Below are 20,946 nucleotides of genomic sequence, written 5' to 3'. Positions count from 1 at the left end.
ATAGGGGCCGATTTATCAAGGACCGAATGGCCCCTGTGTCCGTCTGAGCCTTCAGGCTCGCCGGAAACAGCAGTTATGAAGCAGCGGTCTTAAGACTGCTGTTCCTTAATTGGTCTTACATCTCTGAGCAGCGTACAGCAATCAACCCGATCAGATACAATCCCCCTGCTAGCGGCCACGAATCTGCAGGGGGCGGCATTGCACAAGCAGTTCCCCAGAACTGCTTGTGCAATGTTAAATCCGACAGCATATGCTGTCAGCATTCAGCGATGTCTGGCAGACATGATACGCTTCAGCGTATCATGTTGGACAGACATTGATAAATCGGCCCCATTGTCTGCTTGATAATTCAAACATCTGTCACAAAGATTAATGAATTTATTACAAAATTACTGTAAAAAATAGAGAATTTTATTTTCAAGTTGTTGCTTTGTGGATTAGTCTGTATAATGTTGGTTTAAAGTGAAGGTCCATTTTGATGAATTAGTGCCCGGTTTTTAATAATCCTATTAAAAACAAGGGCATTTTAATTAATCAAAATTGACATTTCCCTGTTTTCTTCAAAAACTCACCTTTTAATCCTGGCAGCCACTCCAGCACTTCCTCCGTCTGTCGCAAGCCGTCTTCGCGGGTCCAAAATGATGAATCCGGCTTCCTCCAATCACAGCATTGCATCAGGGCAAGATTCCCCCGGGGGGGGGGGGAAGCTGTGATTGGAGGAAGCCTGATTCATCATTTTTGACATCTGCAGAGGCTTCCGATGGCCGGGGGAATCGCTCGAGCGGCATTCAGGTTAAAAGGTAAGTTTTTGAAGAAAACAGTGAAATGTCAATTTTGATGAATTAAAGTGCCCTTGTTTTTAATAGGATTATTAAAAACCGGGCACTAATTCATCAAAATGGACCTTCACTTTAAAGTAAGAAATGATTTTAAAATATAAATGACTGTGTTTACAGACATGCATAGCACAGTAAATTATATAAATGTAAATAAAAAAATGTTTAAATTGGATAATTTGTACAGGAATAAACCAGTTACAAAGAGGTGCTGTTCCTCTCATACATAGGGGTCAAATTATCAAGCTCCGAATGGACACACACAAGCCTTCAGGCTCTCCGGAAACAGCAGCGGTCTAAAGACTGCTGCTCCATAACTTGTCCTCCAGCTCTGAGGCTGTGGACATCAATCCGCCTGGTCCTATACGATCGGGCTGATTGACACCCCCTGCTAGTGGCCAATTGGCCGTGAAGCTGCAGGGGGCGTCATAGCACAAGCAGTTCACAAGATCTGCTTGTGCAATGATAAATGCTGACAGTGTATGCTGTCGGCATTTATCGATGTGCAGCGAACAGGATACGATACATCGAATCATATCCGCTCACACTTTCATAAGTCGGCCCCATAGTTTGGATGTGGTCAAATTTGTGTCTGATGTATGAGAATTTACGAATAAGAATTTTCATTTTAGCTTTATAAAATTAATTACAAGGTAACCTTATAGCATTAACTGTGTGATTTCCTGTGAGAATACAGTAACTTCTTAATAAGGCAGATAAGAGAAGCTGTTGCTTGGAAGCCTTTAAAAATCATTGACAAATGATTACTAAATATAAATGTTATCTTACTTTTAAGCAATATATTATAGGATAATGAATGATTTTAACTGGTTCCAATACTGCCTGTCAATAACAGAATTATGGTGACACAGCACTTCATGCATGTTGTAGAAAAAGAGATGTGGAACTTGCAAAACTGCTCGTGGAATATGGTGCTTCTATCGACTGTCAGAATGTGAGTATAGAAACTTTACTCTGAGTACCCCAGAAATGAAAAAGCGGGGGCACAGCTAATCTGCAACATTACTAAATAGAATTAAAGCTAAACATGCAGCAATCAATGTATCTGTATATTCTCAAACACCCTTTGCCAATGTATTATATTTCATCAGATCAACAACAGCTCATAGTGGCCTAGATTTGGAGTTTGGCGTTAGCCGTGAAAACCAGCGTTAGAGGCTCCTAACGCTGGTTTTAGGCTACCTCCGGTATTTGGAGTCACTCAAAATAGGGTCTAACGCTCACTTTTCAGCCGCGACTTTTCCATACCGCAGATCCCCTTACGTAAATTGCGTATCCTATCTTTTCAATGGGATCTTTCTAACTCCGGCATTTAGAGTCGTGTCTGAAGTGAGCGTTAGACATCTAACGACAAAACTCCAGCCGCAGGAAAAAAGTCAGTAGTTAAGAGCTTTCTGGGCTAACGCCGGTTTATAAAGCTCTTAACTACTGTGCTCTAAAGTACACTAACACCCATAAACTACCTATGTACCCCTAAACCGAGGTCCCCCCACATCGCCGCCACTCGATTACATTTTTTAAACCCCTAATCTGCCGACCGCCACCTACGTTATACTTATGTACCCCTAATCTGCTGCCCCTAACACCGCCGACACCTATATTATATTTATTAACCCCTAACCGGCCCCCCACAACGTCGCCTCCACCTACCTACACTTATTAACCCCTAATCTGCCGACCGCAAAGCGCCGCCACCTACGTTATCCTTATGTATGCCTAATCTGCTGCCCCTAACCCTGTCGACCCCTATATTATATTTATTAACCACTAATCTGCCCCCCACAACGTCGCCTCCACCTGCCTACACTTATTAACCCCTAATCTGCCGACCGGAGCTCACCGCTATTCTAATAAATGTATTAACCCCTAAAGCTAAGTCTAACTCTAACACTAACACCCCCCTAAATTAAATATAATTTTAATCTAACGAAATTAATTAACTCTAATTAAATAAATTATTCCTATTTAAAGATAAATACTTACCTGTAAAATAAATCCTAATATAGCTACAATATAAATTATAATTACATTGTAGCTATTTTAGGATTAATATTTATTTGACAGGCAACTTTGTAATTATTTTAACCAGGTACAATAGCTATTAAATAGTTAAGAACTATTTAATAGCTACCTAGTTAAAATAATTACAAAATTACCTGTAAAATAAATCCTAACCTAAGTTACAATTAAACCTAACACTATACTATCCTTAAATTAATTAAATAAAATACCTACAATTACCTACAATTAAACCTAACACTACACTATCAATAAATAAATTCAATACAATTCCTACAAATAACTACAATGAAACAAACTAACTAAAGTACAAAAAATAAAAAAGAACTAAGTTACAAAAAATAAAAAAATATTTACAAACATAAGAAAAATATTACAACAATTTTAAATTAATTACACCTACTCTAAGCCCCCTAATAAAATAACAAAGACCCCCAAAATAAAAAATGCCCTACCCTATTCTAAATTACTAAAGTTCAAAGCTCTTTTACCTTACCAGCCCTGAACAGGGCCCCTTTGCGGGGCATGCCCCAAGAAGTTCAGCTCTTTTTCCTGTAAAAAAAAAAAACATACAATACCCCCCCCCAACATTACAACCCACCACCCACATACCCCTAATCTAACCCAAACCCCCCTTAAATAAACCTAACACTAAGCCCCTGAAGATCTTCCTACCTTATCTTCACCATACCAGGTTCACCGATCCGTCCTGAAGAGCTCCTCCGATGTCCTGATCCAAGCCCAAGCGGGGGGCTGAAGAGGTCCATGATCCGGCTGAAGTCTTCATCCAAGCGGGAGCTGAAGAGGTCCATGATCCGGATGAAGTCTTCTATCAACGGCATCTTCAATCTTCTTTCTTCCGGATCCATCTTGCAGACCTCCGACGCGGAACATCCTCTTCTCCCGACGCCTACTAGCCGAATGATGGTTCCTTTAAGGGACGTCATCCAAGATGGCGTCCCTCGAATTCCGATTGGCTGATAGGATTCTATCAGCCAATCGGAATTAAGGTAGGAATATTCTGATTGGCTGATGGAATCAGCCAATCAGAATCAAGTTCAATCCGATTGGCTGATCCAATCAGCCAATCAGATTGAGCTTGCATTCTATTGGCTGATCGGAACAGCCAATAGAATGCGAGCTCAATCTGATTGGCTGATTGGATCAGCCAATCGGATTGAACTTGATTCTGATTGGCTGATTCCATCAGCCAATCAGAATATTCCTACCTTAATTCCGATTGGCTGATAGAATCCTATCAGCCAATCAGAATTCGAGGGACGCCATCTTGGATGACGTCCCTTAAAGGAACCGTCATTCGGCTAGTAGGCGTCGGGAGAAGAGGATGGTCCGCGTCGGAGGTCTGCAAGATGGATCCGGAAGAAAGAAGATTGAAGATGCCGTTGATAGAAGACTTCATCCGGATCATGGACCTCTTCAGCTCCCGCTTGGATGAAGACTTCATCCGGATCATGGACCTCTTCAGCTCCCGCTTGGATGAAGACTTCAGCCGGATCATGGACCTCTTCAGCCCCCCGCTTGGGCTTGGATCAGGACATCGGAGGAGCTCTTCAGGACGGATTGGTGAACCTGGTATGGTGAAGATAAGGTAGGAAGATCTTCAGAGGCTTAGTGTTAGGTTTATTTAAGGGGGGTTGGGTTAGATTAGGGGTATGTGGGTGGTGGGTTGTAATGTTGGGGGGGGGGTATTGTATGTTTTTTTTTACAGGCAAAAGAGCTGAATTCTTTGGGGCATGCCCTGCAAAGGGCCCTGTTCAGGGCTGGTAAGGTAAAAGAGCTTTGAACTGTAGTAATTTAGAATAGGGTAGGGCATTTTTTATTTTGGGGGTCTTTGTTATTTTATTAGGGGGCTTAGAGTAGGTGTAATTAGTTTAAAATGGTTGTAATATTTTTCTTATGTTTGTAAATATTTTTTTATTTTTTGTAACTGAGTTCTTTTTTATTTTTTGTACTTTAGTTAGTTTATTGCATTGTAGTTATTTGTAGGAATTGTATTTAATTTATTTATTGATAGTGTAGTGTTAGGTTTAATTGTAGGTAATTGTAGGTATTGTATTTAATTAATTTAATGATAGTATAGTGTTAGGTTTAATTGTAACTTAGGTTAGGATTTATTTTACAGGTAATTTTGTAATTATTTTAACTAGGTAGCTATTAAATAGTTCTTAACTATTTAATAGCTATTGTACCTGGTTAAAATAATTACAAAGTTGCCTGTCAAATAAATATTAATCCTAAAATAGCTATAATATAATTATAATTTATATTGTAGCTATATTAGGATTTATTTTACAGGTAAGTATTTAGCTTTAAATAGGAATAATTTATTTAATAAGAGATAATTAATTTCGTTAGATGTAAATTATATTTAACTTAGGGGGGTGTTAGTGTTAGGGCTAGGCTTAGCTTTAGGGGTTAATACATTTATTAGAATAGCGGTGAGCTCCAGTCGGCAGATTAGGGGTTAATAATTGAAGTTAGGTGTCGGTGATGTTAGGGAGGGCAGATTAGGGGTAAATAATAATATGCAGGGGTCAGCGATAGCGGGGGCGGCAGATTAGGGGTTAATAAGTGTAAGGTTAGGGGTTTTTAGACTCGGGGTACATGTTAGGGTGTTAGGTGCAGACGTAGGAAGTGTTTCCGCATAGCAAACAATGGGGCTGCGTTAGGAGCTGAACTCGGCTTTTTTGCAGGTGTTAGGTTTTTTTTCAGCTCAAACAGCCTCATTGTTTCCTATGGGAGAATCGTGCACGAGCACGTTTTTGAGGCTGGCCGCTTGCGTAAGCAACTCTGGTATCGAGAGTTGAAGCTGCGTTAAAAATGCTCTACGCTCCTTTTTTGGAGCCTAACGCAGCCTTTATGTGGACTCTCAATACCAGAGTTATTTTTATGGTGCGGCCAGAAAAAAGCCGGCGTTAGCTACGCGGGTCTTTACCGACAAAACTCCAAATCTAGGCCAGTGACTTTATATATCACAAATAAAAGCTCTTTAATATAACATATTTAAAGTAACATTCTATCAATATTTTACAAATGTTTGGCAGTTCTTACCATAGTTTTTCCCCTATATACGGTAGTTTACAAAAATTGTAAAAATGATCACTGCTGGACTGATAATTTAAAAGTAAGGAAAACACTTGCAAAGGGCTAGATTACAAGAGACGTGATCATTTGTGCTCATACTACAGGTTGAATGTAAACGGGACTGCATGAGCGCAAATTAAATTTGTGCTCACTGGTTTAGCATGACTGAATTCCACACATAAAGGGTTAGGGACAAATTAAAAGTTGCATTTAACAAAACATAAAAACATTATAATAAAGTCAAACTCATACAAACACATTCTAAAAAATGAATGGAAAGGGCTATTATGTGTGTATATATATATATATAAATATATATATATATATATATATATATATACATACACACACACATATACATGTCTAAATATGTGTATCTGTGTGTATATATATAGTATATATATATAATATGTATGTACTGTATGTTTCCATGCAAAGTTAGCCCTCTAGCATGACTTCTTAGAACCTGAGTCATAAATGTGTCTAGGATTGCGGATTGATATGGGACTAAAAGCCTTCACACTTGGGATTTATTATGATCGTTTTTATCCATCTAGTTTTCATACATCTGGTTGTTTTATAAAGGGTCACTACAACATCTAGTCAAGATTAGCAGGGATGTCAGTACATATTAAGCTTTATTGTTATGGTACCGACCAAACTGGCGATTTCGGATATGTCCCCATTTGTGTTAAATCTGGTTGCTAGGCGACCATGTATAAACTCTTTGTAGTGGGACTCCACTTGAACAGTATATAGGAGTAAAGTATTTGAGTAATATTTATGCAAGGTACATGTGCCAGTTTTTGGCTATATCTGGACCGGTGTAAACTTTAGGTGATTGATCCCGCGGGTCCATATCTAATAGTGATCTCTGCTGCAGTAGCGGCAAGCACACTGACACTAAGATGCATAACACATAATGGCAAGGCAAAAACAGACCAAAATACAGGTCTATACAATATGCATACAGCACTCTGCTATTTCTGAACATGACCCTATATGCTGGGAATGGTGAGGTTTCTGTAAGTGGTAACTTATGTTTTAACTAACGTTTTTATGTTTTGCATTAGTTAACTTTTTGACCCTCTAGGGCCTCTGTAAAGTCTCTTGCGCATGCGCAGTTGCGCAGAGGAGACGCCACACGCACTAGCAGGATCAGCACCAGGTAATTCACATAAATTGTCTGTTCACTTTTTGTTATGTAAGGTCTGAGGACGGTGGCAACACCGAAAACGTTCACCTGAGTAAAGAAGTTTGGTGATTAATACGGAGAGTGCCTTTCTTGATTTTCTTATATATATATATATATATATATATATATATATATATATATATATATATATATATATATATATGTATAATGTACATACATGTGTATTTATGTTTGTATGTGTATATATGTATGCATATAAATATATACACATATAAACACATTTATATACATGTATACACATATATACACACGTATATACTTTTGGATACTTACGGAGAGTGCCTTTCTTGATTTTCTTATATTATATATTTAAAGTGCACCCCGGAGGTTGCAGGATAATAGCGAGTGTGGGATCCCTTCTAAATATTATATTGATTATTTGATCCCTGCACCCTAACAAAAGATATACCTGGACTATTTATGTGTTCAATTGGCATTGGATCAACCTGGACACTTTGTTTTTAAATCACGGTGTGGTGATTGGACATTCACTATGTCACAAACACAACCCCAGCAAGCAACAGATGTGGATGGTATTGAGGGAGCCACTGTGTTTCAATTCAATGATGCGAATGCAAATAGGATAAGGTTTGATGAATTATCTATAAAAACCAAGAGGGAACAGCCTGAACAACTCTACAACCAACTTGTTAAATTAAAGAAAAGGGAGATTGATTTGAAGATGCATGGATGTTATCTCTCTGACTACCATAGGAGGTCATTTATCCCCAAAGGTTTTAGGGTGAAAAATGTCCCCACCATTGGCCACAACAATGCTGTATTTTGTGTTAAATGGTGTGGGATATTAAATAAATGTTCCTTGGACTTGATTTTATTAGTCATTGACGAGGTTACCACATTACTCAAGCAGGTGGAAAATGAGGTCACAACATTTGAAACCTTACATCAGGACAAACTCGAGAGTGATGGCGAGGAAAACTGGCTGTCAAAAATTAAAGTCCAAGTTGAACAGTATGAGAAAGAACTTATCACATTCAAGGAACGTAAGTGGGAGGCTGTCACCAGTGATTATAGAGACAAAAGGGTATATAAGTGGCTGCTGGGCCCAGAGGAACGAAGAGTTGCTTTTAGGAATAGGAGACCCAGGGTCTTTAAACCTAGAACCCTGAATACTATTGAAAGTTCAGACAATAGTTCAGATCTTGAACAAGGTGACTTTCCAATTTCGGGCACTACCACAGGCTCTCAGGCCATGACCACCCGGTCAAAAAACGCCGTAAGGGGAGGCCACACCCCAGGAGAAGTGGCCAGAGGGGCAAGAGGATCTGCCCGGGGGAGACCACCACGACAATGGCGCAGGGGGTGGAACTGAGCAATACCAGCAATATTATCAACCTCAGCTCCTATCATCTCACACCTGCTGAACAGGGGATACTTGAGAAGGGGCTCAGCTTTGTGCCCACAGCAAGGCTGGACGGATTTGAGTTACATGTGGACATGTACAAATTCAATAGAAAGCTATGCCTTAAAGAACATTTTGGGAAACAGGTCTATCCTACTGAGACCTATAAGAGGCGCAGCAAATTTGATCCCAAATCATCCAATGCCAGTATACAGACCTTCACACGTATGATCAAAGAAGATTTTGAGGCTACAATTGATACAGCAATTCCTGGAAGGAATAATTTCTCAAAGGATGAATGGTTGGCACTCAAATCATTAAAGGAGAATCACAATCTGGTCATACGCAACGCCGATAAGGGGGGTGCACTGGTCCTGCAGGACTATAAGGAGTATAGGCATGAGATACTATCCCAGCTTGATGACACAACAGTATATCGTACACTAGAACGTGACCCCACTAGTGGATTTAAGAAAACCATTGATGAGTATTTGGATACAATACTAGCTGCCAATATTATAACTAAGGCAACCTTTGAATTCCTGATGGTGGACTACCCGGTAGTACCAATCATCTATACTCTTCTGAAGGTCCACAAGGACCCAATCAAACCCCCAGGATGCCCAATAGTTTCGGCGAGGGGTTCAGTATTACAGACACTTGCTGTTTACATTGATGACATCCTTCAACCATTTGTGAAGCAGATGAATTCCTTCCTCTTGGACTCAATTGAAATGGTGAAAGTACTACAAGGGATTGATGATCTTGATGGAAATGACATGCTGGTTACCCTGGATGTAACCAGCTTGTACACCGTCATCCCTCATGAGGAAGGGATGGCTGCGGTCAAGTCTACTCTTCTACATACACCATATATAGGTCCACCGGTGGATGTGGTACTACAGATGCTTGAATACTGCCTTAAGATGAACTATTTTAAGTTCGAATCCAGGTTTTACCTCCAAATATCAGGCACAGCGATGGGGTCCAATGTGGCCCCATCCTATGCCAATTTGTTTATGGCTCAATTTGAGACTGTGGGTACTACCCTCTTTCATGACCACAGGATCCGGTTATTTTGCAGGTACATAGATGACCTGTTCCTCATTTGGAGGGGCAACCAGCAGGAGTTGGAGTCTTGGTTTGCAGATTTGAATAAAGCAGATGTCAACTTGAATTTCAAAATCAATTTCGATTATCAAACAATTGACTTTCTCGACTTAAGAATATACAAATCTGGTACAGGTTTAAACACAACACTGTACCAGAAACCGACTGATCGGAACTCTATTCTACAGGGTTCAAGTTGTCACCCTCCATTCTTAAAAAAAGCTTTGCCCAGGTCACAGTTCATGCGGGTGACCAGAAACAACAGTGATCAGGTAAACAAACAGACACAGCTTGTTGAGATGAGAAACAAGTTTGAACAACGCGGATATAAGTACCAGCACTTGATGTTAGCCTACACTGAGGCCACCAGGACAACACAGATGGAGGCACTAAGTAAACCGGTACCTGAAACACCACAGAATGAACGGATGATACTAACTACTACGTTTACCCCGGATAAAGTTGTCCTGCCAAAAATACTGCGAGATCATTGGGACATTGTATCTACTGATAAGAGACTTTCCTGTGACTCCATGGACTTACCGATTGTTGGTTATAGGAGGGCGGCCTCCTTACGAGATCACCTGATGCGACCTGATAACAGATTAAGTTACAGGTCCAAAACATGGTTAGACACCACCAAAAATGGGTGCTTCAGATGCAGTGGATGCACCACATGCAGTGGGATGACCCAGAGCAAGTTTTTCACACATCCTTGGACTAATAAAAGATTTGCTATTAGGCATAGGGTCACATGCACCACAAATTACATTATATACATGATACATTGCCCCTGTGGCAAATTCTATGTCGGTAAGACACAGGACGATGCCCGTACTAGGATGGCCAATCACAGGTCAGCCATTAGGGCAGCTCTCAGTAGCGGCAAATCGGATCAGCCGGTTGCCAGACACTTCCTCCAGGCACAACACAAAAATACTGATTTAAGATTCATCATCATAGACCACATTCCACCACTCTCCAGAGGGGGTGATAGGGGTAGGCTGCTACTGCAGAGGGAAAGCAGATGGATCTTCACATTAGATACGTTGGTTCCTAAGGGACTGAATGTTAATCTGGATATGCAATGTTTCCTATAATGGTTGTTCAAATGATTGGGTTTGCTTAATAGCTGCCATTTGTTACATACATAATTAAACATCCAGGGCATACCGGTCATAGAGTCATCAAATGTGGTTTCTGCTCACAATGTGATACACTGGCTTTTAAACCGGTTGGGTTTACTAACCATTCTAGATTTCTCTTACGATTATTGAGGTTCATGATCTGTGGATGTACACATTGGGTCCATAAGTCGAGTTCTTATGAACAAATTAGAACAGGTTGTGGTTTGATATGGTTTATTGTCAATTAGACTGGTCCACTGTGATGACATTACTCTATCTTACCCAGTATTATATGTTGCTGTACTTGGTTACTTCATAAGCCCGAATTGGTAGTTGCAATACTGTACAGTAAGGTTATTGTATCATTATGGCCTATCTCTGTGTGTGTATATATATAAATTTGGTCATATATAAATTTGGTCTCATATAGTTACATATTGGTGTATTGTTATAATGGTTGGTTCTAATTTTTAAATACATTCCTTTGCAGCTGGTCAAAGGCTGAATGAAATTGCGGATTGATATGGGACTAAAAGCCTTCACACTTGGGATTTATTATGATCGTTTTTATCCATCTAGTTTTCATACATCTGGTTGTTTTATAAAGGGTTACTACAACATCTAGTCAAGATTAGCAGGGATGTCAGTACATATTAAGCTTTATTGTTATGGTACCGACCAAACTGGCGATTTCGGATATGTCCCCATTTGTGTTAAATCTGGTTGCTAGGCGACCATGTATAAACTCTTTGTAGTGGGACTCCACTTGAACAGTATATAGGAGTAAAGTATTTGAGTAATATTTATGCAAGGTACATGTGCCAGTTTTTGGCTATATCTGGACCGGTGTAAACTTTAGGTGATTGATCCCGCGGGTCCATATCTAATAGTGATCTCTGCTGCAGTAGCGGCAAGCACACTGACACTAAGATGCATAACACATAATGGCAAGGCAAAAACAGACCAAAATACAGGTCTATACAATATGCATACAGCACTCTGCTATTTCTGAACATGACCCTATATGCTGGGAATGGTGAGGTTTCTGTAAGTGGTAACTTATGTTTTAACTTACGTTTTTATGCTTTGCATTAGTTAACTTTTTGACCCTCTAGGGCCTCTGTAAAGTCTCTTGCGCAGTTGCGCAGAGGAGACGCCACACGCACTAGCAGGATCAGCACCAGGTAATTCACATAAATTGTCTGTTCGCTTTTTGTTATGTAAGGTCTGAGGACGGTGGCAACACCGAAAACGTTCACCTGAGTAAAGAAGTTTGGTGATTAATACAGAGAGTGCCTTTCTTGAAGTTTGGTGATTAATACGGAGAGTGCCTTTCTTGATTTTTATATATATATATATATATATATATATATATATATATATATATAATGTACATACATGTGTATTTATGTTTTTATGTGTATATATGTATGCATATAAATATATACACATATAAACACATTTATATACATGTATACACATATATATACACGTATATACTTTTGGAGCGCTTTTCACTCAAATAAACATTAAAAATCATTTTGATTCGTATTTAATATTTAGTCATGTGTTTTACTGTGTATGTACTGTAAATATTTTACATTCCAATATTCTTCACAAAGAGAAAATGTTCTATGTATTTTTAAATACGAGGGCTTCTGAATGGTCTGTGCTCTCCTGAGTGCCGGGTCATTACCCTGTTTGTCCCACCCAAAGGGTGGGCCTGGCTGCTCCGGAGCGTACCTAAGTATTCTATTCAACAAAGGATACCAAGGGAACAAAGCAAACTAGATAATAGAAGTATATTGGAAAGTTATTTAAAATCACATACTAATTTTCAGGATACTGTCCCTTTAACTATAAGCACTAAAAACTGCAGTACACCTTGATGATATATTCTGTACCCCTTTGCTGTAATTTATCTCTGAAAATTGAGAGCTTTTTAATATCCTCAAGAAAAATATGAGAACTCTGATTTCACAAGCCATTTATTGTCTGAGAACTGTAAGAAGGCAGCTGATAACTAATCTGAATAGGCTTGATAAGAGACTTTTAAAATGGCACTACAAAGCAATGCATCCTTTGCTATATTTACTCTAATACAAGCAACAAGTTCCAATTGGCAGCTCCAAATAAATGGTGGGGGGGGGGGGGGGGCGGTAAAACAGTAGAAGGAAATAATGTGTTAATATGTTCTAAAAGTTGTTACACTCATCAAGTATGTTAATTTGCCACAAGTATTTACAAGGTGTTTGATTTAACACTTGATAAATGCTAGATAGAATAAAGTATTGAAATTTAAGTTTAGCCTGAAAATATATTAGGTGTTTACATTTTTTTTTTTAAATTTAGACTTAAAAAAGCAATGGGCGTCACCCTGTTGTAACCCAAGTTACCTTCTCTGTGGAGTCCAATTAGTAACTGTTCTAAATAAGACTCTACAGTGAACAACCAATTAATGTATGGGATATAGCAGTGTTATGACCTATACGATTCACTTCTAACAGGAATTGGAAAGTCCACAATTTTTTTAATTAAATTTCAGGAAAATGGGTGACTATAAATAATGAAAGCATATTGCAATTTTTTGTATTACAAATAATTAAACACTTAAAATGTACCTGTGCCTCTGTGGATATGACCTTAGGTTGCAGCTGCCATCCATATTTGTCTGTCATGCAGAATAAAAGGCACCAACAGTAAAGTCACAGTCCTCTGCAGTTCCACTACAAGGATTTTTGACATCACTTTTTGTAGCGAGTTCAAATGCAGGATCCTGACAGCCTATTAGAAAACTAGATTATTGTGTGGGTTTTCTCGTGACATTCCACTAATACAACACATTGCATAAATTGGGTAGACATTTCAACAGAGCAGCATGTGTCCCCTGCTACCTATAAATCAGCTATTACTATCAGAATAAGTTGAATTATTTTAACTATTGACATCACTTTGTATCAACAGGAAGAGAACCAAACCCCACTACACATTGCATCATGGGAAGGAGATGAAGTTATGTTAAAGTTTTTACATCAATGCAAAGCTAATGCTAATTTAACAGATAAGGTAAGGATGTTAATATGTGAAACAAACATTCAAGGGACATGAAACCCAAAATGTTTATTTCATGATTCACGCAGAGCATGCAAGTTAAAAAAGTTTTCAATGTATTTCTATGATCAAATTTACTTTGTTCTCATGGTATTCCTTATTGAAGAGCATACCTAGATAGGTTGTGTGCACATATCTGGAACATCTAGTGCTCTTGCATATGTATAACATTATTTAAAGTATTCTTGAAAAACGGCTGCCATTTAGAGCTTCAGTCACTACAACAGATAAGCTCTTAAGAATCTTATCTCCTTTGCTGTGGCCAGATATGAAAGAGTCTTCTTCACTGATCAAGTAATCACCAAATAGAATGTTGCAGGTCAAGGTTCTGATGTCTACAGAATGCACTCCTACTCTTCTGGGGAAGTAGAAAAAACACAAAATGTTCAGTGATAAATTACTTGAAAAATAGGAAAAATGCATAACGAAAGTGCCTTGCAAAGTTTTTACTATATATGATTAAACATTTTTATGGATAATTTACTTTTGAGTTTGATTTCCCTATAAATGAATGGTTTAGGATATCTAGAATAAGATGTATCAAGCTGTACCTTAGATCTGAATACACATTGATAAATATTCTATATAAGGATATTACAGGTTATATATTGATCATTCTTAATTATTCTGTAAATTCAAAAATAAAATGCAATTGAAATCATTACCCATGCTGCAGATTGTTTGATATATATGAGGTGTTTAAAATATCTGACAGATTTAGCAAAATGCTTTAAAATAGATTTAAATCTTACAATTTTGTGTCTAAACTTTTTTCTTCACCTTTTTTCGGCTCACATCTTAATACAGTGAAGCAGATTCACTAAAGATTTCAGATTTCAGTGAGTTGGCAGCATTTAGATCTTAGTAAGAAAAATAGCTATACTTGGAACTCCCATATACTTGTCACATTAAATTATTGGATTGTGTAGAGAACAATAACTCATAGAGATTTTACATGGTATCACATGATACTGCTTGAAAAGTCCTTTTTGAATATATAATGCAATATTGTTAGTTTAGGTTGACTTGTATTTGCTTCTAGTTTTTATATACATATTTTAATATGTTGTTTGTTTTGTATTTAGTTTGTTTCATATTTTGAGACAACCTTGCAAGAATCTAGTTGTTAAAACAGATCTGTGAATCCTTCAGATATAAAAAGTGTTATGAAATACAAGACTTTAAATACATTCAAAATGCCCTTAACCAATCATTTCACTGACACAGTGAGACCCATTTTACAAAGCATATATTATGAAATCCAACTGTATATTTTTGTTTTCAATATATATCCCTAACAACATAAAATACAATACTCTAAAGTAAATAAAGGGGCTCACTAGTTAATTATCACAGTCAACTAATAACTGTGCATGAGTACAATAAAATTTTGAATGGAATTATTTTTCATTACACTTGTATTAGCTTCTAATAAAAGATATTCAGACAGCCTGTGATCTGTAGGACACACATAGGGGTCAATTTATGAGGCAGCGGATGCTGTTTCCGACCCTCAAAACCTCAGGTCTGCATGAATAAGGTGGTGGACAGCAATCAGCCTGATCAGATATGATCGGGTTGATTGACACCCCCTGCTAGCGGTCGATTTGCTGCGAATGTGCAGGGGGCGACATTGCACAAGCATTTCACTAGAAATGTTTGTGCAATGATAAATGCTGACAGTATATGCTGTTGGCATTTATCGATGTGCGGCGGACATGATCAACTACAGCGAATCATGTCCGCCCGCACATTAGTAAATCGGCCCCCACAGAGTCATCCCTTACACAATATACAAACCTTTGGCTTTCTATGTAGGTGCAATGTTTGATTAAGGGTGCACTGGGCATGTGCATAATATGTATTATACTGTTAAAATGTTACTTTATTGTACTTGTTTGTCTTCTTCTAATACAAAAATCTTACACCCATTATTGAGATGAAGAGCTTTATCTGGGTAGCAAGTTTCAGAAGTTCAACCTACTGCAGATAAAATCCAGGCAATGTCTGGCCCATAGGGCTGCAGAGATTTTTGGGCACAGGTGTCTTGTGCAACATATACTAAGGAGACAAAGATTTCTGCACCACTGAGGAAATTGATTTGCAAGGATATTGTTTTGCAGTAGGGCCTAGCTCATACTAAAGCAGTACAATCCTTAAAATAGACAATGATGGAGGCCCCAGTGTTGAGATATTTTAACCTAACAAAAGCAGTGGTGATTCAGGCAAATGCATATAAATCAGGCCTTGGGGTTTGCTTACTCTATGCATCTTGAGTGACCACTATTACAGAGAATGTGTCGTTACTGTTGTCCCAAAATGTAACAAGCTGGAATCTATGGCTGAGAGGCCTCACATACCAAAGTACTCTTAAAAAGTACTGCAATCTTAAACACACAGTAAATAAGTAACACTAGGGTAGGAGAGTGAAAACCACATTTGAAAACTGAATTTTCTATCCATTGCTTTAATCCAGGGTTCATTACTGGGTCACAACACCATTTTGTACTCGGTCCCGACTTGTATGTGTGATGTAGAAAATGTGTGTGGTGTGTGTTATGAGAGTGTGTGTGGTGTGTGTGTGTTATATGAGAGTGTGTGTGGTGTGTGTGTGCGGTGTGGTGTGTGTGTGTGTTGTATGAGAGTGTGTGGTGTGTGTATTGTATGAGAATGTGTCTGGTGTTTGTGTGTCTTATGAGAGTGTGTGTGGTGTGTGTATTGTATGAAAGTGTGTGCTATTACCTTTTACAACACTATCAAGTTTGACTGCAATCAGGAATAAAGAATGCACACATTTTAGTCACTTTAGATATATTCAGACCAAGCATAGGGTCACAAAGGTATGTGGTATCACGGCACTGGGTCTTGGGGGAAAGGTTTGAAGAACTCTGCTTTAATCAGTTATCTACTATGCAAATAGACTAAATATCAAACAAAAACTAAGGTAAAGTGTATAAAGTCTAAGTATAATGAACATACCTATCTCCCAGAATTGCATTGCTGCTCCTTCAATAAAAGATACCAAGAGAATGAAGCAAAATTGATCATATAATTAAAGGGACAGTCTAGTCCAAAATAAACTTTCATTATTCAGATAAAGAATGTAATTTTAAACAATTTTCCAATTTATTTTTTATCACCAATTTTGCTTTGTTCTCTTGGTATTCTTAGTTGAAATCTAAACCTAGGAGGTTTAGATGCTAATTTCTAAGCCCTTGAAGGCCACCTCTTCTCTCAGGGCATTTTGACAGTTTTTCACCACTAGAGGGTGTTAGTTCATGTGTGTCATATAGATAACACTGTGCTCATGCACGTGGAGTTCAGGTGAGCCAGCTCTGATTGGCTAAAATGGATGTCTGTCAAAAGAACTGAAATAAGGGGGCAGTTTGCAGAGGCTTAGATACAAGGTAATCACAGAGGTAAAAAGTGTATTTCTATAACAGTGCTGGTAATGCAAAACTAGGGAATGAGTAATAAAGGGATTATCTTTTTAAACAATAACAACAATAACAAACAATAACAATTCTGTTTAGTATGCGCTATCTGAATCAAATTTTGGGTTTTTATGTCCCTTTAAGAGGCTAGAGGCTCCATTACAAGGACAAAACGTAGGGGAAAGCGTTTACTCTGATTTTAATTTATGGTTGACTATAGAGGGCAAAATAATGTGAATAAAAAAATCAAAATGCAAAAGGGTTTGTTTTAAAAAGTCCAATCTATTTTAATGCTTTATCTGCGTTGGTGGAAAGAAAGGAAGAAGGGATATTATGTGGTTTTGAGTACTCAAATATATGGAGAATTTTGAAACTGTTGTCTTTAGTCTTTGGCAAAAACCCTGATTGTTTATTGTGATTTAAAAGAGGAAAATAAACTGAGACTATTAGCCAAATGTTGGCAAAAATCTTAATACCAACAGTCAAAGTATATTGTCTGGAAGTAAAAGGCTCTATCAGGAGATTTATTTGATTTCAGGAAATCAGTAAGGTGTGCCTCTGTTATTATGGAGGCAGGAAAGTTTGTGTGTGTTTGAGTATACTGTGTGTGTGTGTGTATATATATATATATATATATATATATATATATATATATATATATATATATATATATATATATACGAATGAGGAAAAAGGAATGCTGAGACTTGAGGTAGATGAAATGAAGTTTTATTCAGGAGCAGGCTTATCATCAGACACTTGGTAAGCTCCTATCTTACGCGTTTCGCGCATGGGCACATGCGCTTCATCAGAGATAATAGTCTCTGCTGGTCAGGATCTTTATAAAGGTGTGAGTGACCAATCAGGAGGGGTATCTTGTTAACCCTTTTGATAGATGTGAGCTTTCACAGATTGGTTTTCTACTGAAATCGTGCACACCTGACCTAATGGTCCTGAGCAGCAGAGTACACTCTTAAACAGATGATATGTTAGACAGATATTTAAATACAAAGTACTTGTTAACAAACAATTTTCCAATAATTGACTTTGAAGTTGTTGCAATACTTTTACATATGCCTTAAAAATTGGTGAAAGATAATAGCTTGGTGCTTTTGAAAGAGAGCTACAGATAAAAGTATATGTGTTTATAGGTAAATATGTTTCCTTTTTTTTAAAAAAGGGCAGTTATATGAAAACACGATAAACTTTGTCTGTTTTTGATAAAGTGAACCAAAATGGTCACTTGCAGAAGGAAAACATTGTATATCTCTCTTTAGAACCACAGCAATGTATTTCTTTTTTTATTTTAAAATTAGCACAGTTACTTAAAAGTATGGTAGACTTTATCTGCTTGTGTTAAAGTGGACAAAAATGGTCACTAGCAGAGAGAAAACATTATGTAGCTCTCTATAAAGCCACAGTTATGTATAGCAACTATTATGTAACTTACTATAAAGCAACAGCAATGTACAGGACATGATTGTCATGAGATGCAGGACATATGCAGGACACAGCAATGATGGTACAACTCTATTTTATTGCAGAGCATAACAATACACATCTGGTCAGGTTGATTGTACTAAACTAACTGCGACACAGACACTGGACCTAAGCCCCGCCCACATACTAGTGACATCACATCCTGCTCTCATCACATCTTCCCCTTTTTCAAAGGCAAAGCATACATTTGCATATAATAAATAACAAGGTACACCAACAGGGTATACAACAACATTTTTGTTTTTGAACATTATAAAAACAGATAGATTAGAAACATGAACAAATAAATTACATCCTGACTTGGACATCGGGGTAGACTACCCTAGTCCACAGTGACCATGGGATTATTCTGCCCATACTTCCGGTCACTGTTCTAGCTAAAGTAAGTCCCTGTATCGGGCCGGAAGTTTCACCACTCTTCCGCTTGATGTAACTTTGCATGAACTGTCCTCTGATACAGAAGATGGTGAACAAGAGTCTGCTGGAGGCAAAGATATATCCCCGCTGTGATCTTGCTGAGGGGAAGGCACCTCTCTTAGAACAGGGGATCCCACCGGCGGTGGTACTGAGGTATCCGGTTCCAGACTCTCAGGTACAGGCTAAAGATGTCTTCGGTTACAGCGTGTAACCGTCCCTCCCTCTGTAAGGACTGTGTAAGACCTTGGTTCTGGAGAGCGGCCCACTACCGTAGCAGGCGTCTTCCATTTCTTCTCATCATCCAGTTTAATTCTGACACTTTGGCCCGCTTTCAGTTCCTGTAAAGGCCTGACAGAATGTCTCCTGTCGTAGAAGAAACGATAACCCTTTTTGGCCTCTTCATCCCTCCTAAGGACTTCGTCCCGAGGAACAGGGCCAGGCGGCTTGAAGACACCCACTGAGGGTAAGGTGGTGCGAATCTGGCGTCCTAGCATCAGCTGTGCCGGGCTAAACCCGGTGGCTTGAATGGGCGTCGCCCTGTATGACAAGAGGGCTAGGTATGGCTCAGATTGCTTTAGAATGAATTTTGCTGTTTGAACTGCCCTTTCGGCCATTCCGTTGGCCTGCGGATAATGTGGACTTGACGTGGAATGTACAAAATCATATTCCCTGCTGAAAGCACTGAACTATGTAGAAGCGAACTGCATACCATTATCACTCACCAGCTCCATTGGAATGCCCCAGCGGGCGAACAAGCTCTTCAGGCGAATGATAACGGCCTGACTTGTGATATCATTCAGGGGTGCAATTTCCAAATACCTGGAATAGTAGTCGATCACAACAAGAAACTTTTTCCCGTGCAGTTCACACAAATCAGCAGCTATTTTCTGCCACGGCCCGCAGGCAGCGGAGTAGACATTAAGGGCTCCCTTCTCTGAGTAGGCCGGCGTTCCCGGCAAAAGGCACATTTAGACACGTGATTTGCAATGTCAGAGCTGATTCCAGGCCACCCCACAGCTGTAGCTGCCCTTTCTCTGCACTTTGTAATGCCTAAGTGGCCATCGTGAATCCTGTTTAACATCTCTTTCCTCATGCTGACAGGAATTACAATGCGGTCTTGGAACAGCACCAACCCCTCCAGCTCCGTGAGCTGCGACCTCTCTGGCTGGTAAGCACTTAAAGACATCCAGGCTGCCCGACTCTCGGGCCAGCCTTCTCTTATGTACCTTATAACTTCTTGCAGATCTGTGTCCAAATATGTCTCTTTCTTTATCTCTTCCAGTTTCCTTGAAGAAATGGACTTAGAGGCCAGAACTGAATCAACATACACCTTCACATCCGATTCCGTGGAGGATTCTTCAGCAGCAGCCAGCGGGAGCCTGGATAGTGTATCTGCCACAACCAGTTGTTTCCCCGGCACATGCACTGCCTGAACATTGAACCTGAGCAGTCTCATTAAAAGTCTCTGGCATCTCAAGGGTGTTTTGTCAATGTCATAAGAATTGATTAGAGGGACTAGTGGTTTGTGGTCAGTTTCCAGACTAAATTTCTCCAAACCCACTAGATAACGCTGAAAGCGCTCACAGGCCCAAACTGCAGCCAGGCACTCTTTCTCAATTTGAGCGTATTTTGACTCCGCAGACGTCAGTGTGCGGGAACAGTAGGCGATGGGCTGTAGTTTGTTGTC

General features: G+C 38.9%; 1 protein-coding gene across 1 annotated transcript in view; it reads left to right on the top strand.

Moving 5' to 3' along the window:
• LOC128661735 (ankyrin-3-like) overlaps positions 1-20,946 on the top strand; it is a 410,167-nt gene that overhangs the window by 16,915 nt on the left and 372,306 nt on the right. The window contains 2 exon segments of the mRNA XM_053715956.1: positions 1,693-1,791; positions 13,762-13,863. Of these exon segments, the coding sequence (XP_053571931.1) occupies positions 1,693-1,791; positions 13,762-13,863 (201 nt within the window).

The sequence above is a fragment of the Bombina bombina genome, chromosome 5 (genome assembly GCF_027579735.1).
Source record: "Bombina bombina isolate aBomBom1 chromosome 5, aBomBom1.pri, whole genome shotgun sequence".
NCBI classification, from domain to species: Eukaryota; Metazoa; Chordata; class Amphibia; order Anura; family Bombinatoridae; genus Bombina; species Bombina bombina.
Note: the sequence above shows the minus strand (reverse complement) of the source record. Positions and strands in the feature narration are given on the sequence as shown.